Source organism: Aedes aegypti, chromosome 1 (assembly GCF_002204515.2).
Source record: "Aedes aegypti strain LVP_AGWG chromosome 1, AaegL5.0 Primary Assembly, whole genome shotgun sequence".
Taxonomy (NCBI): Eukaryota; Metazoa; Arthropoda; class Insecta; order Diptera; family Culicidae; genus Aedes; species Aedes aegypti.
This window is the reverse complement of record NC_035107.1, coordinates 119,397,131-119,420,892: the sequence shown is the minus strand read 5'-3', so window position 1 is coordinate 119,420,892 and position 23,762 is coordinate 119,397,131. Positions and strand designations below refer to the sequence as shown.

General features: G+C 41.8%; 1 protein-coding gene across 2 annotated transcripts in view; it reads left to right on the top strand.

Annotated features, from left to right (window-relative positions):
* LOC5565017 (tudor domain-containing protein 1) overlaps window positions 1-23,762 on the top strand; it is a 51,264-nt gene that overhangs the window by 14,365 nt on the left and 13,137 nt on the right. The window contains exons 4-7 of one of the 2 annotated variants that reach the window (XM_021846319.1): window positions 4,293-4,987; window positions 5,052-5,536; window positions 22,648-23,456; window positions 23,572-23,583. In XM_021846319.1, the coding sequence (XP_021702011.1) occupies window positions 4,293-4,987; window positions 5,052-5,536; window positions 22,648-23,456; window positions 23,572-23,583 (2,001 nt within the window). The remainder of the gene's footprint in view (window positions 1-4,292; window positions 4,988-5,051; window positions 5,537-22,647; window positions 23,457-23,571; window positions 23,584-23,762) is intronic. The other variant, XM_021846326.1, reaches the window with a different exon arrangement.

Genomic DNA, 23,762 nt, shown 5'->3' with positions numbered 1-23,762 from the left:
CTTTGGTTTGTCTAAAGGTTTTTCAACATATCATAATGTATATTGTCTGGACCAGTAGAACTTCCCTTACAACTCTTTAGCGCAATCTGTAACTCCTGCATCGTAAATTCTTTATTAAGATCATTTTGGGTCGATTTCGTCGTCGTCGTTGGTTTGAAAATCTATCATTTGCTGTCTGAATTCAGGTAAATAGGCTGCTATACTTGATAATGTATTAATCCTGAGCTACCTTTTAAGCATGTTATACCTTGGAAGCTAGTTTTTCCTGAGATTTTTTATACCTTCGACCAAATTCCTTTAAGGGTGTTGAGTTATCGATAGATTATACATACTTTTGCCACGATTCTCGGCAACGACGAATAACGCGTCGTGCTTTCGCTTTTGCAATTTTGTACGCTTTCTCTGTCTCAGAATTAAAAGTGCCATTGAATTCTTTGAGCGCTTTATTTCGGGCTTTAATACAATCAGAGACCTCGCTGCACCTCCTTGGTGGTTTACACTTTTTGACTATGCTAGACGTTTTAAGGATTGTTTGTTTCGCTGAATGTAAAACGCTAGAAGAAAAGTGGTCTAGTTGGTCTAAAGGAGTTGATGGATTTTGCTCATCTGATGTTGTAGTTACTACATTCTGGAATGTATGCCAATCAGCTGCCGACGTTATCCAGCGAGGGCGTCTCGAAGAATTGATAATTCGCGTGAGTAGTGAAATTAAAATTGGAAAATGATCACTTGAGCATAGATCAGTGTGTACCATCCAATTAAAATGGCTTGATAAACAAGGAGATCCGAATGAAATATCTATGGCTGAGAAACTATTGTGTGCCACGCTAAAGTGGGTTAGTGAACCGTCATTAAAGACGTTCAGGTTCCAGTCATTGATTGTCGATTCAATCATTTTTCCCCGGGCATTATCCAACTCACTACCCCATATCGTATTATGTGCATTACAATCAGTAGTTACTAAGAATGGACTCGGTAACTGTTGAATGAGTCATCTAACTGTGATCTTTGTATCTGCTGATCTGGAGGTAGATACAATGAGACAAGTGTGAATTCAAGCGGGTAATACATTCTTACTGCTACAGCTTGTATATCAGTATTAGGTTCTCTTTTGAGTGAAATCCGTCTTTGACGCAAATCGCTACTCCGCCCGAGGCTCGCATGTGAAATTGGTCTAGTTTATAATACCTATATTGAATAATTTTTAAGCTCAGGATTTCGAGAGTGATTAAAGTGACTCTCTTGGATACAAATTGCAAAGGGGTTGAAGTTACTTATTAACAATTTAAGTTCATTGAAATTGTTGTAGAATCCATTTAAATTCCACTGTAATATGCAACTATCCATGGTTGTGACGAGAAATTGTCCAAGAGATGTGTAGTGTTATAACAAAGAATTACATTGTATTATCACTGAATTGTTCTTTATCGATATTGATAGATTGTGTGATAAACTGTGAAAGTATACTGAGATTGTTTGATTCTGTTATAATGTTAGTCGTGTTAGAATTAGATATTTTCGTTTCATTTTCGTTTGATGTGTAATTGGTGGTGTTAGTACTGTTTTTCATTATTGGGATACTGGGTTGGTTTGGAAAATGTTGTTCCATACTTGGTGGTACGCTGTTTTGATCATTTAGATTGTTATCTCTCTCATTTGTTGTACAGATGGGTATTGATGTATTATCGGTGGTCCTCGTAGAATTCATCTGAGTGCTGCTGATTGCTCGGCTTGCTACCGGGCGTTGTTGATTTGGTCGATGGTTGAATGAGTTATGTTCTGTTGAGGCGATGTGATCTTTGTTGGAACGATTGGTCATTTCATTGTTCTTTTGTTGATCTGCTTCATTGTGCTGGGATTTGAATAGACTAGCAAACGGTTGCCTTAGCCTGGGAGGATTAGGGTCGGGTGCTTCACTTCAGGTTAATTATCAGAACTCCAGATCTGAAAGACTTCCTGTAAGAGCTGGTGTTCCTCAAGGCAGCATTTTGGGACCAATATTATACAATATTTTCACATCTGACTTACCTGAGCTACCTCAGGGATGTCAAAAATCTTTGTTTGCGGATGACACAGGCCTCTCCGCCAAAGGACGAAGCTTGCGTGTCATTTGTAGTCGATTGCAAAAAAGTTTGGATATTTTTTCTTCATACTTACAAAAATGTAAGATTTCTCCTAATGCTTCCAAAACTCAACTAATAATATTCCCACATAAACCAAAAGCTCTTTATTTGAAACCTTCAAGTAGACATGTTGTCACGATGAGAGGGGTTCCAATAAATTGGTCAGATGAAGTTAAGTATCTAGGGCTCATGCTAGATAAGAATTTAACTTTCAAAAATCACATTGAGGGCATTCAAGCCAAATGTAATAAATATGTAAAATGTAATAGAAAATCAAAACTTTGTCTTAAGAACAAACTTTGTCTCAAACAAATTTTCAGGCCAGCCATGTTGTATGCTGTACCAATATGGACTAGCTGTTGTAATACAAGGAAGAAAGCTCTGCAGAGAATTCAAAATAAAATTTTGAAAATGATTCTGAGGCTTCCTCCCTGGTATAGTACCAATGAGTTACATAGAATATCCAATGTTGAAACATTGGAACAAATGTCAAATAAAATAATAAATAATTTCAGGCAAAAATCGTTACAATCTTCTATTGCCACGATTAATGCGTTATATGTTTAGGTTAAGTTAGGTTAAGTATATTAAAAACGTTTTTTTTCTCTCTTATAAGCAGGTGAAATCAACTCACCTGTAAAAAAAAAAAAAAAAAACTGAACTGCTACGGCAAATGAAATGTAATATGTTGTTAACAAAATGTTAATTAAATCTTAAATTTGTTTTACCAAATTAGGATGATAGTGTTGTCTAATAACACAGAACACCTAGATATAAGAAATGAATGTAATGTTTGAAATGATACTAATAAAGAAATTAAAAAAAAAGGGTCGGGTGCTTGTAGTCTTCTCTTTTCTCTTGCTTCGCGATAAGTTATCTTCTCGGTGACCTTCATGCGTTGAATCTCTAATTCATCTTTGTAGGCAGGGCAGTCCTTTGACAAAGTGTGATGATCTCCACGACCTTAGACGCATTTCAACCCTTGTTGACACTGAGCCTTGTCATGATAGAGGTTAGCACAACTGGCACATATTTGATTGCCTTTGCAAACTGATCTCTTATGGCCGAATTTTAAACAGTTCATACACCGTAGTGGTGGAGGTATGTACTGCTTGATTTTGCAGCAATGGAAGCCGGCGTCGATCGAGTTTGGTAGATGCCCAAGATCGAACGTTAAAATGAACACTACGGAATCTTCGAAATCATCTTTTTTGTTGCGACGCTGAACCCTTTTTACGTCAGCCACGTATTGGGAGCTCAGCTTATCAAGGATCTCCTTATCAGTGTGCATTTTTAGATCAGGGCAAAATATGGTTCCGCGAGAACTGTTCAAGGTAGGGTGTTCGGTGATTTCGATATTGATGATTCCTCCGAAAACCTTTTGATTCTTCAGTTTCTCTGCCTGTTGTCGGTTAACGGTCATCAGTAAAAGGCCGCCATCTTTCGTCCTAACAATAGTAGCATTCGGGGTTATGTTGTTCATTGCCTTTCTGATGAAAAACGGGGATACCGTTTTCATTGTTTCGTCCTGGTTCGTTCGCTTTAGGGTAAAAAACGTGTCCATTGTAACTGTCCACTTTCATCATTTTTGTGAACTGGATCTCCTTTTGCGTCAAACGATTCGCTGTTCGTTTCTTCCCATTGTTGCCACGACTACTTTCTTTTGTTGTCCATTCCAACTCTTGTTGATCTATATCCAGGCCATTATACCTGGACCCGAACGCCCAGGATGGCTCTCCTCTACCGCCTGAATCCTCTGCCATGTCACCCACCAGTCCAATAAACTATTTGTAACGATTTGCTTCAACAACCACTAATTTAATTCGTATAGGGTCTCCGCGGTATGGAAAAAAGGGGAAAAGGGGCTTTAGCTTGAAGAGCGCACGATGAAACGATGTTTCCCACTCAAAAGCTTCAACCAAACTGAAACAGCAACGTTTCTTCAAAAAGACTCAAGACCTTTTAAGCCCTTTTCAAATGCTTATATGCAACATTTATATCATTAGTGAGATAGTCCATTTCCACATGCTACGCTTGGATTGCTTTTAGCGGGAAAATTCATCAAAACTTCAAAATTGTCAAATAAACATTAATGCACTAGTGATCTAAAAACAAAACATGTTCAAATCAAAAAAATACTCACTGATAAGAAACATTTCGTATTCGCAGGAAAAATCGGCTAGCCCTGATGTGGAAATTGTTTCAAATCGCTCTCAACGTTCGCCATATAGTCGACAAAGCAGCGGACGTCAGACTCCACAAAGTGCATCACATTCCAAACGACCTTTCCAACGATTGAAGTCACACGGTTCCATTAGTTCTGATCACAGCAACTCCAATCAAAAAGCTTCTTCCTCAGCTGGGGCTCCTGCTGAATCTTTCCGCGAGGGAAGCAAACGAGAGGTCTACGATATAAACCCCATCAATCCGGATAACGCAGCATTCATCAAGTACAGTCAGAAGGTCAACGTCACCCACGTGATCAATCCACACAAATTCTTCGTCCAAAATCATGCCTTCAAACAAATCGTCAATCAGCTGTGCCGCGACGATGGCGAGGACGCTGAAATTCCAGAGGAAGTCAAGATTGGCGCTCTGTACCTGGCGCAGCCCACTTCCGAACGACGCTGGTATCGGTCCCGCGTCCTTGGGTGGTCCAAGAAATCCAAGAAGTACGAGGTACTTTTCGTAGACTATGGCCGCACGGAAGAGATTCCCCACGAGGGCCTTCGGGTGTTGGAAGCGGATCTACACGGCTTCGATGATGGAGCATATGAGTGCGCTCTGTACGATATCGTGCCAGCTGATGGCGGTAAAAAATGGGCTCCCGAAGTCAGACAGATCATGATTGATTTCATCGAGAAGTATGTTCTATTATGGGATTTGCTTCATCAATGTGGCTCACTAAAATCTTTATGTTCTTTTCAGCAAACAAATGATCATGTACGTCGTCCAGGCCGAAACGGGAGGAGCCGACCATGTGGACCTCATTATGCAAACCATCGATAGTCCGAAATCGCTGCGTGAATCTCTGATCTACCTAAACCTGGCCAAACCAGACCCGAAGCCGCCGAAGCGTAACGATGAAGGCACGCTGCGGATCACTCAGCTGCAGAAAGTCAAAAAACGCTGGATCCTGGACTACAGACGACGCATCCTGACTCGTGACTTGGAGAAAGACGACGTATTCAAGACGAAAATTACATTCTCCGTTTCGCCCAGCGAGTTTTATGTTCGCCGAAGCAGTCTACAGGAAGCGTACAGCAAGATGCAAGTCGAGCTAACAGACTATTGCATCAAGGAAGCCCGGGTTGCTTATTCCCCGCACGTGGGAATGGTTTGCGCATTTGCTGAAAAGGATCGCGATGACCTGCTGGTCTGGAAGCGAGGACGTATCGTCAAAGTGGGCGAAGGTAATCATTCTAGTATTGAAATATCTACAGTTATTTGTGTAAGCAAGGTGTCCATCCGTCCAGGAAAGCAGGGAAAAACCCCGGCAATTCAAAAATATCGGGAAAATGTACCATCAGTGCACCATATTCCGCTCATTTAAGGGAAGTTATGTGTTCAAATGTTTATTATAAAATAACAATTGTGTTGATCAATACTATTTTTATGCCACAATGTGGCTCCAAGTATAGGTAATCAGCGGCAAAATAAAAATAATTTTGGAAACTTACATAAAAAAATATTAATTGCATTTGGTACTGCATCTAAGTGTTCCTATTTCCGCTCACGGTAAACAGATTTCGTGATGAACTTACTAAAAATACATTATTTCAAATTTCGTTATTTTGATATTTTTTTTAATGATCAAACCATAGCTACTACTGCAATAAAGAAGGCTGTATACACTGAAATCAATGTTGGAGTAACCGTAATCATGCCCGTGTAGTTGAGAATACAATTCCAGGATGCAGTTAAATCAACTGCAGCAACGATAATGTCTAATGTCGTGTGGTTTTATTTTTACCATGGCCACGTTTAAAACAATTACTCAAATTGGTCACGGTTGATTTTTCTTTAATTGTAACAAGAGACTCCATTACTGTTTTCGAAGAAAACACAGCTCCAGCATAGTCGAACGAAGTGCTTGGAAAATGTTGAAAACATAATAATTTAATTAAAAAAAAATGTTTGTGAAGTTATCTTTGGAACAGGTATTAAAGGAAAATGTAAGCTTTGTGTTGCCCAATCATGGTTTAGCTCTAATGGTACATCAAATGTTTTTTTCTTCTTTTTGATTGCAAAAAATAGCTAGTAAAATCGGAAAATGAAAATGCATTCTCATGATGTTCTCCATTCATTCGCAGACAAAGTTATTATATAGGTAAGTTACCTTTCTAAGATTGTTTAACGAATTTAACTAAACTTCACTAATAAACAGATTACTCCATGAATGCAACTATTTGATGGACCTGGATGCTACATTTCCAATACGAGCTGCTTGCTAAAGTCGAATAATAATGTGCAATTAATAAGTGTGAAGTACTATAAAATTGTTAGCCATGGTAATAAAAATTATTGATTCTGATTTTTGATACTATCAAAGTTTATTCGCAAAGCATTCGGGTTTGCGAATTTGTAGCATCTGATTTTCTACAAATTTGCAAATTCAGATGCATTGCGCGTGAAACATTATCAAGCTCTGGGAAATGTCACAAATACTACAATCGTACAGTGCATTTTACTACACAAATGTTGTCAACTTAAACGCAATTGATGGTTCACAGAATAACTCAAAAATGTTGTTACGATTACCACGAAACATGGTAATTTTTACCGACTCCATAATACGCAGTCCCCATGGTAAATCTCACTACAAAATCCGTTTGAGATGAGCGTAGTGTGTAGTCTGCACAAATAAAGTGGCGTTGTGCATTTAAATCAAACCATCAACATGGTAATTTTGACTGCAAGGCTGTTTTCAGTGTACAAAAATCGACATTTCTTCAAAATATTGTTTAAGTTTTTGCAGGAGCGGCTATTGGAACACACACAAATACCTAGTGTTCCAATAACCTCTCATGAGGTCTGGTGTTTTCAATATAAAGAATTATTTTTTCAAATGAAAATAATGTCAGACGACTTCATTTATTGTAAGTTGTTAGTATTGCTAGAATATATCCGTGCGAAAAAAGTTGTTTTTTGACACGAAAAATCAATTTTTACACTAGTGAGCGGAAATAGGGGCATGAGCGGATACTGGTGCACTGATGATAAACCACTATAAAAAAACACACTCACATGCAAAAGTTTGGAGTCGCACGCAAAAAAACATATAAAAGTGGTTTGTCCATATATCTGCGATTACACATCTGATTTTGAGCTCCTTATACTGCCGTGATTCGCAAGTCAGTACCATCTGCTTTTTTGTCAAAATTGAGTTGAGTTCAGTTTCTAACATATCTTCCAACGCTCTTTCCGCATTTTCTTACTAGGTTCGTCACGAAATCTTTATACCGTGAGCGGAAATAGTAACACTTAAATGCAGTAACAAATAGAATTAAATATTTTTGTTTCATGAAAGTTTTTCAAATTCATTTATTTTGCCGCTGATTACCTATACTTCGAACTACATTGTGGCTTATAAATTTTATTGATCGACACAATACTTATTTTATAATGAACATTTGAATGATTTGGAGCTGCCAAACAGATTTGCCTGCAGTTCTTATGGGAAAGCTGCCGAAGAAATGGAGGCTGCCGACAATAGTCACACTGACATGAGATGTTCGAAACGTTGTAAAAAACGTTTCCAAAGAGCATTTATCATGTCTGTCGGTGTGACGATTGAGCAGCACATTAATGTTAGCAGACAAACACGTAATTTGTCCCCTCCAATTCCGCGTGCTATCAAGTGTCGTAAAAATTCAGCCGAATGATACCCGAATCGGGTAACCCGATCAGTGCAAAAACGAACAAAAACAAACGCCGCAAGCACGAAGCCAATCTGACTATGAGAGCGAATGCGACGAGAAAGAGAATGGGTGCAACACACGCACACATTCAATTTCACCCACTGTTGGTGTCATTTCAAAATTAAATTTCACCTAGAGGCATTGAAATTGAAAATTGAATAAGGTACCGCGGGGCAAGTGGGTGTTGGGTTTTTCCCTCAAACCAAAAGAATATAGAGCCACAAAATTAATTTCGAAGCATTCTGTATTTTAGCGCTCCCACACACATCTATCACACGCCTTCGATAATGCTAACTCCTACGCTAATGCCCTATGCTATGGTCTTCGGCCAGATTATGGTCTCCTTCTTGCCCTGCGGGCGATCATCACTTGTGCGCATGCTATAGTGTACTCACGGCTTCTTCTCCCTAGAGTTCGTCACCTCGTCTAGCTCGCCGTCTTCTTCGCGCCGACAATGGTTGACAGTCTCGCTGTTCGGACCTTTTTGCACCGCCTCCGTTCCTCTAAATGCCCCTCACTGTGGAGCTTGGCTACGTTCGCGTTCGATGAACCTCCGTTAGCAGACACCGACCACTCTGTGAATGCCACCAGACAGGTATTTGTTCTGGCCGACGGGTTTGGATCTCTTGCCGACAACCGAGATCTGTTAGGTCCTCGATCCAGCGATTCACCAGGATCTCCCACGGCCAAGTGCTTGTCCGGATTAGATGCTTTGCTGCCTCGGATTAAAACGTAACAGAAAAAAAAAAGCGCCCTAAACGGCCTTCATTAGTAACATGCGGACGCTTCCGACTAGAGTGACTCACCCGTGGATTTGGGACGCTTTTTCGGAGTATTTCTCAGCGCTTTCCTCGTTCCCAAACGGACGGTTGGAGATTAGGGTCGACTTCTGTGTGGAACGGGAAATCGTCACAAAACGTTACGCGCATGTTAATGTCGGTCAAAATTACCTCACGCTAGTTCCTTCAGAACTTCCTTGTCCTGGCTACTTTTTGCCGGATGATGCTCGGAACGGATTCCTATTTTGGCAGAGAGTCGGTGGTTAACATTCCATGTTATACGGCCATTGCGATCTAAATTACCTTGGCACAGTCCCTGAACACAGCCGTGCTCTTCTCACCGGTCCCGCAGCGCGTGTGCTGGCGTTTTTTCCTTGATCCGGGCTAGGCGGTCCGAATCCCGTTAGCTGCTGTCCCGTCGAAATCTGGAACTTTCCTTTGGTCCGCGCGTCCTGGCACCGTGTCGGCAAGGATTTGCTTCGATCAACTTAGTCTGCCACGAGGAGGCAGCTATCTCGGCAGCTTCGAGCACTAGCACCTCTTCTCTTGCTGCTGCCAGTGCACTTTTTGTCTGCCACAGCGGAAACAAACTTTTTCCTGTGTTGTGGTAGTACTGATGATGACAGATGTGGATCGTATTCTCAAAGGGCGTGTTCGAGTTAATCGCTTTTGTGTACAGTGTAATTTATGCTCGAAATTAACTAAATTCGAAATGAACGTTACACAACTTCACTGTGGGGATTGAATTTTTCATGAATCGGTAACAGCGATTCATGAAAAATTCTAAACTTTCACTTCCGTTAAGAAGTTTTCTAGAGACTGAACTGATCGTGTAGTTTAGCTTGAACAGACTTCAAGACATACAAAGAGGCACCAAAATCCAAACTAAATTTACGCAAGTCGCACCACTTGCCAGAGAGGGTACACATAATCCAAAGCTTCAAGTTTCTGATTAACGACAGCGAGTCCTGTCAGATGAATTGATCAGACGCCAACGAAATCTTGGCAAATGGTCTCTAGAGAAGTTCTTGTCCATCATCTCTATGCTAGCTGTCCCACAGTGGAACATTCAAATAGATTATGTCTAGTTGTAACTAAAACTAGAAAAATCTTACATCTACACAAGAAACATAGAGGTAAATTGTTGTATTGGCTAAATTACTTAAGGCTAGGACATCATCGATGGTATGATTCCTTATAATTGCCTATTTTCGTGCCTAATGGCTTAGTCACTGACCGAAGTCGAGTGCATAGCTTGTGTAGTTGGTTCGGAAAAGAGCGCATTTCCTCGCCCTCGATGTGCATGGGTCCAAGAATAGGGTTCACAATTCCAAGTTACCTTGGAATATCCGCGCCCCTGGTCGCGTTGCTTTTGGGTGATACCCGGGATGATAATGCCATGCAATCGCCCGAACACTACGAGGTGCCGAGAAGACCTTTATTTGACAGATTTACAGGAATGCGTAACACTTTGGACCTGATCGATATTTGCAGCTGCTGCTGCCGCCAGTACACCATCCAGGGCTTGTGACTTCATTGCTTCCACGCTTGGTGTCTTTCTCGAGCTGAACTCCTCGTAACTGGTGTTGTTCATAGCTGATCTTGTTTGGTATTTGGAGCCACCTTACTCACTACAGGCTTTCAGGGTCCCAATCTCCCGTGCCTTCCGTAGGCTTTGTCCTGTCGTGTTGTTGTTGTTTCCGTCGTTGGTATTTGGAGCCTCCTTACTCACTTTAAGTTTTCAGGGTCCCAATCTCCCGTGCCTTCCGTAGGCTTCGTCTTGTCGTGTTGTCGCTCCAGTTGCTGGTATTTGGAGTCTCCTTACTCACTATAAGTTTTCAGGGTCCCAATCTCCCATGCCTTCCGTAGGCTTCTGGACGTCGTGTTTTCATAGCTGAAGGTCTTGTCGAGGTGGAGAGGTAGTCATGAAGAAGTTGTTGCTCATCACACCTGACTTGGTGCCATTTTCCCGATTTGGCACGGATTTTCGGAGCGTAGAACTCATTGTTGACAGGGTTTGCCTGTGGACATAGCTGAACCAATAACGTTTAGTCCGCCTTGATGTCTTTTGCGTGATAGCGGCCTTGCTTCCCATCCGCGACGTCTTCCAGCATGTAGATGTTCTTCCCCAAAATCTGTTTCACTAGTGCCGGAACGTACTTTGGATCCAGTTTCCTGTTTACGTGATCTGCTTTGGAGGACTGAGTGAAGGTTCGCCTCCAGACGACGTCGCCTATGTTGAAGTCCACCTGTCGCGTGCGTAGATTGTACCTCTGCTTCGTTTTTTCGTAGTTCTTCCTAATCCGCTGCAGCACGAACTCTTGGATTCTCTTCATCGCTGACAACCGCATGTCCTGTGCCACTTTCGGATCTTCCGGTGTATTCATGTTCGCTTGTACGTAGAGGTCCGTATGGAGTATCAGGTCTCGTCCGAAATTTGCAAAATGCGGGCTCACTCCCGTCACTTGATGCTTAGCACTGTTGATGGCTGCTGTTATCGCTGCCAGATTCTCGTCCCATCCTGCATGGTTCTCATCCAGAAGCGCTCGAACACAGGTGATCAGCACTCGATTGACGCGTTCGGCGTTATTCACCATCGGCGAATAGAAGGCCGTCTTCATGTGCGTGATCTTGTGCCGTGCCAGAAGCGATTTGAACGCGATGGACTCAAACTGTCTCCCATTGTCTGAGAGGATGATTCTTGGCCGTGAGAACTTCAGGAAGACATGCTGTTCCAGAAACTCCACCATCTTTCCAGAATCTGCGCTGCGCATGGGATGAGCGATAACATACTTCGTGATCCAATCCACCACAACTAACAGTACCGTGTTGCCGCGTTTTGAGCGAGTAAGAGGTCCCACGAAGTCCACTGACACCAGCTCCCATGGTATTCTGGCAGGTTTCAGACCTCCCATGTCTGGCATCATGGCAGAGTTTGGCGCTTTGCTAGCTTTGCAAACTTCGCAACTCCGGACGTACTGCCCTATGTTTTCTCTCATCTTCGGCCAGTAGAAGTGAGACTGAACCTTGTCTAGCGTTTTGTGGAATCCTAGATGACCGGCCGTTGGCGCGTCGTGGCAGCGCTTGATGACCTCCACGCGATTCTTCAACGGCACAATCCGCTTCCATTTATGCGTTGTTGTTCCTCCTTCTCTGCAAAGACAGTTTTTGTAGATCTCGTTGTCCACCAGCCTGAAGTCTGGGTAATCGTCTCCTTGAGTTTTTATTTTGTGCGCCAAGGCTTCAAACCATGGGTCCTCTGAATCTACGCCTGTAACGAACGTGGTTACTGCTACAACCCGCGAGAGCGCGTCCGGAACTACGTTGATGCTTCCCTTCCGGTACTTGATCTCGAAGTCGAAGGCATTCAATCTTAGGATCCACCTGCTCATCAGCGCTGTCGGGTTTTTCATGGACAGTAGATATGACAGTGCCGCATGGTCACAATACACAATGAATCTCACTCCTTCTATGTACCCTCTGAATTTTTCTACGGCGCGGATTACTGCCAGGCATTCCCGTTCGGTTACCGAGTATTTGCGCTCCGATGACGACAGCTTTTGCGAAAAGTAGCTTACCGGATGTTCTTCTCCGTCTACCTCCTGCGTTAAGACCGCACCAATAGCGATGTCACTGGCGTCGCATGCTACCGAGAATGGTTTGCTGTAATCCGGCATGATCAACACCGGAGCTGACACTAGCGCGGCCTTCAGGTTTAAGAAGGCCTCCTCTGCTTTCGCCGTCCAGCGGAACTTTATCTTCGTCTTCGTTAACTCGGTTAGCGGGGCGGCGATCCGTGAGAACTCCGCTATAAACCTTCTGTACCAGTTACACAGGCCCAGAAATCTCTGCACTTCTTTTCTGGTTGTTGGTGCTGGGTACTTTACGATGCAGGCTATCTTTTCATCGTCCACCTTCCAGCCGTCTTGATTCAGCACATAACCAAGATATCTTATCTCCTCTCTGCAGAACTTCGATTTTTCTGGCGAAATTGTCAGGTTCGCACGCCGTAGTCGGGCCGCTACCTCCGTCAGCATTTCCAAATGCTCTTCGAAAGTACGAGAGCAGATGATGATGTCATCCAGATAATGGAAGACTCGAGGCTCTAGGTCTGCAAACAGATGCGTCATCAACCGCGATAGAGCTTGGCTGGCCGTGCAGAGTCCGAACGGGACTACCTTAAACTGGAAGTGTCCTCGTGAGGGTACGGTGAACGCCGTCAACGGCCGGGACGCCGCTGCTAGTGGTAGTTGCCAAAAAGCATCTTTCAAGTCGATCGACGAAATGTACGCACATCCCCCAAGGTTGTTGATGATGGCAGAGATTTGTGGAATCGGGTATCCTTCGTTGGTCATGATCGAGTTCAGATGTCGCGCATCGAGGCATACCCTGTAGTTCCCGTTCTTTTTCTTAACCGCCACGAGTGGGTTGTTCCATGGGGAGAACATCGCTTCCTCTATCACGTCTAGTGTCACCATCCGGTCGATCTCCTTGTTGACTTCGTCCAGCACGTACTTGGACATCGGGTAGTGCCGTTGCTTTTTGGGTTTTGCTTCACCAACATCTATTCGGTGCTCGTACAGGCTGGTTCGACCTAACTTACCGTCCTCCGCAGTTGGAAATGTTGCGATGACTCGATGTAATGCTTTTCTCTGCTCTGGTGTCAACTCCTTCATCGAATCCTCTTCTGGTGTTTTCGCTGTCTCCGGATTAGTGTCGATTTCGATGCCTTCTTCTTCTAACGAACAGCACACCGGTTTTACTCCGAATGTTCTCCAGAAGTTCATGCCGAGCACAATGCATTCTGGTAGCGATGGGGCCAGGAGTACTGCGATTGTCTGAATTCGGTTGTTGAATGCTATTGGAAGATATACGAAGTTGCGAATGTTGTGCGCGGTACCATCAACTGTTTTTATTTGACCTTTTGCTTCTCCTTTCCGCAGTCGGAGTTCTTCGATGATGTTGACCGCGTTGCCGCCAAGAAGGGAACAGCTTGCACCACTGTCCAGCAGTCCACGTAACTTCTTCCCCAGGATTGATATCTCTGCATGCGGGCGTTCGTCGTCTTCGGGGTTGATGATGATGGAATTGATCATGGCTTGGTTCGGGATGTCTGAGGGATTGTAGAAGTTTTGCGAGGATCTCCTTCCCTCGATTAGTGATTCCCCGCGACAGCGTTTCCCAGACCTGTTCGACAAGTCGGACAGCTACGCAGCGAATAGCCTTTGTGCCCACAGCGATAGCAAAACATGACCGCTTGAGGCTTTGGACAGTCCATGAACCGATGTCCTTCTTCATCGCAATTCCAACAGATCAAACCAGTTCTCCTTTGATCGCCAGGTTGTTGCTGATGATGTTCTTGTAGCTCTTGTTCCTGTTGATGCTGACTGCGATGTGGTCTTTCTTCCCTGTTATATTGTCGAAGTTTTAGTGCATTCACTTGCTCCGACAGTTCCAGAATTCGCTGCTGCCAGTTGTCCTTTTCTGCTGCCGATTGCGATTCCATTGACTTCTTTTGACTCTCGCTGACGTTCGCGTTTTTGCTTGGGTGGGCTTGTGGTTGACAGCTGCAAGCTTCTAGAGGACTAAAATCCTCCTCTGAGTTCAGCATGTGCACTCGCCCGAACCGCGGATTTCCTCGATTTAACGGCGTTGGGCGATTCGCTGGCGTTGCTAAGTTCGGTTCTAGCAGACTGCTCTGCGGAAAAGGAACTCGTTTCTGACGGTTTAACAGCATGCGCGTTTCATCATAGCTGCTACACACTTCCACCATGTCTTGCAGAGAGAGTGGTCTTGCTGCCGTAACAATCGTTGCATAGTCCGCATTCATGTTTTTCTTCACAATGAAGAATTTCTCTTGTTCGCTCATTGGTGGTTGTATGAAGCGGAATAATGCGGATATGTCACGGTAGTACTTTGCGAAAGACTCATCCGGAGCTTGGAATCGGAAGATGGCTTCTAACTTGAGGATCTGCTCGTAACTACTTGGCAGATATTCCTTCCGTATCTCGTTTTTGAAAGCTGTCCATGTTACCAGCAGGTTCTGCGATATCGCTCGTCCATACCAGTCCAACGCATCGTCTAGTAGTAGATGTTTGATGGACTTCAGCAGCGTATCATCGGAAAGGCCTTCTGACCGTGCGAATGTTTCCACTCTGTCGAGAAAGGTGTTGAGAGATGTGGTGTCCTTTTCGCCCTTGAACTTGAATGGCCAGTTGTGAACTGCTTTGAGACCTCTCCCTGCGTCTTGCCGATCTTGCGTGTGCTGTTCTCGTTGTAGTAGCTGTATGAGCAGTTCATCTCTCAAGCGATCGGTTGTACTGTCGTGAGCTATTTCTGGTCCAGCTCGATGGTAAGCTGGAGGAGGTGTGCCTCTCGGTTGCGAAGAATTCCTGCCAGGTAGTGAGAGATTGATCGCAACTCCACGTCCCCTTCCTCTTCCTGCTCTAATCGGCGAACTCGTCGCACGGATGAAGTCGTTGTTCAGCCCTTCATTGCTTTGCCTGTTCACAACACCCGTTTGCGCTGCTGCCTTCTGTGGTTCGTTGATTCGATGCTGGTTTTGTTCTCTTTCCGGCGATAGAAGAGTGTTGTAGTGCTGTTGATATTCCAGCGATCCCGCTCCTTCCGCTGGTTGTGACACTTGTTGACTACTCGTGCTGATCAACGGATCACCAAGTCTGTCACTGATGTCTTCTATTAAGAACTTCACTTGCATTGACACTGACGCGTGCATATCGATCAAGTCTGCCGGAGGTTTCACAATTGACAGACGATCTCGATAATGAATCATACGAGATCTAGATTGGATTAGGAAATCTGTGTTACATCTTTTGAGTGCCGTTTCAATCATTGGAATCAGTAGTCTGACTTGCTGTTCACAACGATGAATGTTCACATCTGCCGGCATTGCATGCTCGGATGAGGTGTATTTTACATTCTCGGCAAACTCTTTTTGCATCAGCGCTCTGAGCTGCGTGCCTTTGATTCTGCGTGTGGCAGAAGTAGGTTGGTTGCATCGGCGCAAAGCCAACTCGTAATTTAGCTCCTCATCACTGAGGTATAAGGGATCCATACTGTCTAAAGTATCTTCAACACGAAAAGTTAGCCAAATGGACAAAACAAAATTTCTCACAAATTTTTGAGTATTATTCTATAAGATAATAATACTACGGGCTCGTTTTGGTTGGGCGCCAATGTTGGGTTTTTCCCTCAAACCAAAAGAATATAGAGCCACAAAATTAATTTCGAAGCATTCTGTATTTTAGCGCTCCCACACACATCTATCACACGCCTTCGATAATGCTAACTCCTACGCTAATGCCCTATGCTATGGTCTTCGGCCAGATTATGGTCTCCTTCTTGCCCTGCGGGCGATCATCACTTGTGCGCATGCTATAGTGTACTCACGGCTTCTTCTCCCTAGAGTTCGTCACCTCGTCTAGCTCGCCGTCTTCTTCGCGCCGACAATGGTTGACAGTCTCGCTGTTCGGACCTTTTTGCACCGCCTCCGTTCCTCTAAATGCCCCTCACTGTGGAGCTTGGCTACGTTCGCGTTCGATGAACCTCCGTTAGCAGACACCGACCACTCTGTGAATGCCACCAGACAGGTATTTGTTCTGGCCGACGGGTTTGGATCTCTTGCCGACAACCGAGATCTGTTAGGTCCTCGATCCAGCGATTCACCAGGATCTCCCACGGCCAAGTGCTTGTCCGGATTAGATGCTTTGCTGCCTCGGATTAAAACGTAACAGAAAAAAAAGCGCCCTAAACGGCCTTCATTAGTAACATGCGGACGCTTCCGACTAGAGTGACTCACCCGTGGATTTGGGACGCTTTTTCGGAGTATTTCTCAGCGCTTTCCTCGTTCCCAAACGGACGGTTGGAGATTAGGGTCGACTTCTGTGTGGAACGGGAAATCGTCACAAAACGTTACGCGCATGTTAATGTCGGTCAAAATTACCTCACGCTAGTTCCTTCAGAACTTCCTTGTCCTGGCTACTTTTTGCCGGATGATGCTCGGAACGGATTCCTATTTTGGCAGAGAGTCGGTGGTTAACATTCCATGTTATACGGCCATTGCGATCTAAATTACCTTGGCACAGTCCCTGAACACAGCCGTGCTCTTCTCACCGGTCCCGCAGCGCGTGTGCTGGCGTTTTTTCCTTGATCCGGGCTAGGCGGTCCGAATCCCGTTAGCTGCTGTCCCGTCGAAATCTGGAACTTTCCTTTGGTCCGCGCGTCCTGGCACCGTGTCGGCAAGGATTTGCTTCGATCAACTTAGTCTGCCACGAGGAGGCAGCTATCTCGGCAGCTTCGAGCACTAGCACCTCTTCTCTTGCTGCTGCCAGTGCACTTTTTGTCTGCCACAGCGGAAACAAACTTTTTCCTGTGTTGTGGTAGTACTGATGATGACAGATGTGGATCGTATTCTCAAAGGGCGTGTTCGAGTTAATCGCTTTTGTGTACAGTGTAATTTATGCTCGAAATTAACTAAATTCGAAATGAACGTTACATGGGTAAATGGGGTAAGTGAAAATAATTGGTATATTTTGTTGAATATGTGAATTAACGTTCAAAACTCGTGCGTAGACCTTTGAGGCCATTGAGTACATTACGATAGGTAAGAGATTTCTGAGAATTTCAGTCATTATTCCATAATAGAGCGAAATATTGTTAACCTGTCAACTATCACTCCGTAAAAAGTTGGCGGCGTGCAATCTTATTTTAATATTTTCAGTAGAAAAAAGTTGCGGAATATAATTTTCTGTACCACTTCTAAGTTGTACCCTCTGGCAGTTTTAAACTGCCATGAAAAAAATTTTAGAAATAATTTGACATAGACCTAAAAATAACTAAATTGAAACACTGTCATTTTTCTAATCACGTGGGGCAAGTGAAAAGTTTCTCATAAGAGATAGAATTTGCGTTTTCTCCGTAGGTAGCTATAAATATAAAAGGTTCGCAATTATCATAGAACAACAGAACGTGCTGATAATTCAAGAAACACTATATTCAAAGCGTCAAAGGCTATTATCATGGCCAAAACATGGAACTTCTCTAAAAAAATGTTGCCAAATATTACGATATTAATATGTTTACTTCGGACAGCCGATTAAAAGGAAGACGTTGATTGAAAAGTTCCAATATAAGAGAACGCACGGAAATCTTGTGGAATGTCTATGTAAAGCTAGTTCAAAACATAAAAAATGGGGTATAGGTGTATCCACATAAAAAAGTTTCTAAATACTTTATTGAAGGATCCCGTTTGATTTCTTTTGAAGAGTTATCTGAAGTCATATCCGATTTTCATAAAAACAAATAATGAGCGGTGGAAATTATACAGAGCAGAAATGAAATTGCTGTCCCATGATGTAAGAACTAACATTAGAAATGTTGCAGTTATAATGTTTTCGAATCATTTCAACAAACATAACTGAACAGAAGAAAATTCAAGTAACAAGAATACAATTTTCTTCGTTGACATGTTACTTATGTTATAATTCATTGGGACGCCTTAACAAATGTTAAAGGTAATAGAAATCGTGAATGTAACTGTTAGTTTTTGAATTTATTGTTCAAAACGATAAACTTTTCACTTGCCCCACCTGTGGGGCAAGTGAAAAGTAAGGAGACGTTTTTCAAAAACTTTTTCTGTACTTTTTTCTTCAATTTTTCATAAAAATCAATTTTAGCATACTGCTTATATTTGGTGGGAGTCAAGCTAAAAACTATACACGACTTCATTTGTTTCAATTTAAAGTCTCTAGAATTTGAAGAATCTCAACTATGCGAATTCTATTACCCACTTGCCCCACGGTACCTTATATGAAATTACAAATGAATTTTATATTACTGGTGTAAGAAAATGACAATGTTATGCCTCCAGTTGATGAATCAATCAGTCTTTTAATAAAAAAAATACAACTTTTGCAATTTACGGATTTTTTTTGTGGGGTCTTCTGATGGGAATGATTTTTTTCACAAGCGAAATTGAATTTGCTGCCACCGATTGTCAGTAGGTTAGCATATAAAGTAGTCTTTAGAAAGCCATGACAAACTTGAACTTAAGTTGCACACACAAACAAAATAATTTTAGAATGTAATTGCCTGGTTCTAACACACGGTATTCCAAATATCGTGTTTCATTCATAATTCTAAAATGACTGAACTAGTGATCCTTTATATGAGAGATAAGCGGAAGTAAAATGGAATGATTTGGCAACAGACCAGCAGTGCTGAGTTTGCTTAGCGCCGAGAATAATATTGTAACACGGACATGAATTCCTCATTGCTCTAAAAAGTGCATTTTGTTTCGTTATAGACCTTTGAGCTACCTGTACAAACAAATAAACATCAGAAAAAGTCAGTAACTAAATATCGCATAGACAAAAAATCAAATAAGCAAAATATTTAATATATTTTGCTTCATGCAAAACTACTTTCACCGAAATAATTTCAAGTGGATTACATTACGCCTCAAGAAAAGTCCAAAACAAACATAACACATGTTCGTTTAACTCATGCTTTGACAGCTCTCGCTGCTCGATAGGCCTATTCACATGACGTTCCAAAACAGCTGATCGGGAAGCTCTTTGACAGTTCTCCTATGAAAATGACAGCCTCGTGTATGCACCGGTCCTCCACCGATGTAAACAAATGCATAGACGGACCTGTCACATGAAAAGGCCTATTGACTCACACTTTGACAGAAATGTCAGTTTCCGCGAATCTCTCTTATAAAGGATTTCTAATCTGACCGAACTTATGCATTGGAGTACACTGATCGAAAACTCCGGTCCTACATTGAATGATTTGTAATTCAAACGCTTACAAAACTTCATATTCCTCATTTTGAATGACATTGAAAGAATATGATGCATCCACAGTAGGGCGGTTCAGAATTCAAAAATGTTTGAAAATTCAATCTCCCATATCTTCCTTAACATCCTTACCATAAAAATAGTGTTCTGTGAAATTATCAGCTTTTCGGTGGTGATTTGCAGGTGGCCCAAAGACAAAGTAGGTTTATATGGAAATTACTATGGAGAAATAATGTAACTACGAACTTATCATCCCATAGTGAAAACTCATTTTTCAAACCCTAATGAAGGATGTTGCTAAAGATAAAAATAACTTTTGAGCTAATATTGTTTGGGATTTTTGTAGATGTTTTCGGGGCTATAATCCCGTATTAAGCTAAATAATAGCAAACAAACTCATGAATATCTCTTCTGCTATCCGTCGGATTAAATTGCTCTCTTCAACAAATTTTTTTATCGTGGTTTAAAGAATGAGTTCTCACGATGAGATGATGAGTTTATGCTGACATTCCAGTACTAACGTGTTTGGAACGTTTTTAAAATTTTCTCCATAGTAATTTCCATATATGGTAGGTGTACCAGTTATGGACATAGTGGTTCCCTATTTCGCCATACGTGATTACTTTAATGTCTTTAAATTTTGAAAATGTTTGTGTGTTGTATCAGTTAGATTTTATATCTTGATGTCAAAACATTCAAAAAGATTAAAAATATGAAAGTTATCTAAATATCACATATGGCCAAATAGGGAACTACTATGGCCATAACTGGTACACTTTCCCTAAACCTACTTTGTCTTTGGGCCACCTTTAAATCACTTCCTAGAAAGCTGAAAATTTTACAGAACACTATTTTCATGGTAAGGATGGTAAAAAAGATATGGGAGATTGGATTTTCAAACATTTTTTCAATTCTGAACCGCCCTAACCACAGTATATTGAACAAATCATTCAATTCAGTTATGAAACTCAGATCATATTCTAATGACATAAGGCAGATAATCGAATAAAGATAACATAAATGAATAACATGCAGCTTATGACAGATTCTAATATCTACTATGTTCATACCGAAAATCATTCAAATATTGTCTGAAATATTGAACGAAAAGAGAATGATCATAAATTATTCTGACAAATCCAAACGTAAATATGGCGGCAGCAACGTGGAATGCCAAACATTTCTGCTTGGGTTTTACAGGTAATTTGACTTTGAATCTAATATTATCCTCATTTAAAGCATTTAATTTGCACTTCCTTAAGGTACCTACCAAGGGGCGGTCCATTAATTACGTAAGACAAATTTTGGGGTATTAGTGTTATTTTTCGATTTTATACCAATATTTGTTCTTAGCTATGCGGCTATTGGTACATCGACATATAAAAAAAATATATTCGTGCAAAGTTGTGTAGCTCTGGAGCTACCATGGGAAAGAGAGGGTTAACTGATTTTAAGCGCATTTAATAAACATAGAAAAAAGCTCATGCCGTGTTTCAATACCCAGCGCTTTTGTATCGTAAATACGTTTTTCTAATAACACAATTTTTTTCCTATTCCTACATAGTTTTAGGAAAATTTGCAGTTCTTGAATAAAGGACACTTATGCGAGTACTGATTTTACATGGCCTTATACTTTTATAAAAATGTACATAAAGCTTCTAAAAAAATAATTTAATATCTTGAGGCGTAAAAAGTATGTAGAACATTTGCCAGAACTAACATTACGGGGCTATAGATTCATAACATAGTAAAATCCTACGGAAAAATGCATCGAAGTGAACATTTTCGAAGTCTCGATGCTTTATGATTCCATAAAGATGATGTGTTAACATTCTAATGATGTTTTAAAAGCCGAAAGTTGAAAATTTAAATTTAAAATATGGGTTCCGTTTTTGGCAACTGAAAATTTCAACTTTGTTGCCAAAAACGAAATCCCACTGTATTTTATTTCCCGAATCAATCATACAAACCTCCAGATACTAATTAATACCATAGTTTCGATGTGACGTGTAAAAATACGTGGCTTTTCATTCATTCTTGTGAGCTCTCGAAAAGTTACACTACGCGGCCAAGTTGTAGCAGTCAGAGCCAATACTTTCCAATGTTTAGCTAACACTATCTTGAAGGAAACATAACCCAGTTCTTCGCAGTTCTTCCAATTTGGTACCAGTTTTGTTATACCCGTACACTCGGGTTCCGGAGCACAAAGAGATTGGGATACCAAGCAGGCAATCTCGTTTTCAGTAACGCGTCTATCGATATTCGATAAAAGCAGAGAAAACGTATCATCACGGCTGTGTATAGATGAGCGCGTACATTCGGACAAACATATGCTCGAACTGCTCAGGTGTTATTGTGTGCTGTTATTTACATTATAATGTTTGGAATTCTCGAAATCATACACTGAAGATGATAAGCTACTCCCGAGCTGAGTTTGTTGATTCCTTGTACAATTTATATTATTCTGGATAATCACGGAGTAGCAACTACGAATTGTACGACCATCAATTCTCATGCTCATGCTAATTAAAAAATAAATAATATTTTTAAAATTTTGTTCTTATTTTTACTTGAATTTGTTACATTTTATACCCGTATGGTATTAGAACCTCAATCTCATAATCTTTGAAAAGCATTTGCAACATTTTGGTGGGAAACTATTCAAATTCAATAAAACTGTACTTTAGGTAAAAAATAGACAAACAAAATAAAAAAAAAGATTGAAATTACTACTAAATAAGTTCAACTCATTGCCCTTCGAATGAGTCGTAGAGCGTTTTAATTAGACATGTAATTACAGATATATGGACAAAATCCTTATATGATTTTTTTAGGATTTTGAACTTTTGTACAGGAGTGTATGTATGCGGAACATTAGAATTATTTAAATGAGTTAGTGATTAGATTACCAGTTAACTCCTTTACCATATTTAATCTAATATTAATAATAGAAAATAAATCTTTTAGCAATGTTTTCATAACGTCAACTTATGTTTTTCAGGAAATTGCGAAGTTTATTCCGTGGACACTGGCCATCGCTTAACAATCGGCTGGCAGGACATCCGTGAAATTGCGAAACAATTCTTGGCACCGCTTGAGTATGCCGTCCGTTGCAAGCTGATGCATGTGCAACCGTTCAAGCAGCACAAGTACCGATGGACTGAGGAAGCCATCCAAAGCTTCAACCGAATTGCCGTCTCGTCGTCCGTTTTCCAGGTGATCGTGGGTGAAAAACAGGACGACTGTTATGATGTTGCGCTCTACATTCTGAAGCACCGCTCCGACACCTGTGTGAATGCCCTAATGGTGAAGAACGGTTTCGCCGTGTCTACAGGGCCCGAGAGTGCTGTTGTAGAGCGTGCCAAAGAAGTCGAAGAAGTACCATTTAACATCACCCATGGAAACACAAGCGCAGGCGCTGCTTCCAATAGCAAGAGCTCTACGTCGGAAAAGCGACAAGCACGGGTCCGGGTGGACATCCTAAGAGTTGTTACCCCGAATGAGTTCTACGTAAGTCTCGTGAAGAATGCTAGCGGAATAGCTCGCATGCAGGAGGAAATCCAGAACAAGATGGATGAGAAAATGGACGATGGAGATGACAAAACGAATTGGCAGCAGGGTGAAATATGTTTGGTGTTCCCAACGCCTTCGAAGGGACGAGGAAGCGAAGCCATCGGTTGCGAGTGGTATCGGGCTCGGGTTTTGGAAGTAGTTGACGACAGCAACTACACAGTGTTCCTGATCGATAAGGCTTATACCATGAACTCGCATTATTCCAACATGAGCACCATTCCGGCAGAGCTGAAAGAGGTATGTAATCGTCTCAAAATATACATTAATATAGATAACACCTTCAAAGCAAAGCAACCATAAACCAACTAAATATGATTTTTCTTAAATTTTCTCAACTGCAATCCGAGAACAGTTGACGCATGAGGTTAGTAAAAACATTCAATCATTTTTCAATGCAAGTCTAGCTATTCTGTAATGTTAGTACCTTATGCAAAGTAGTAGTTGGATAGTCTAATTTAGACCGTAAAGGCGAGGTCAAATATATCGTATTTGAGCAATTCTCGCTGAAACCAGGCCGCCATCGGCACCCATCGTTAGAATTCC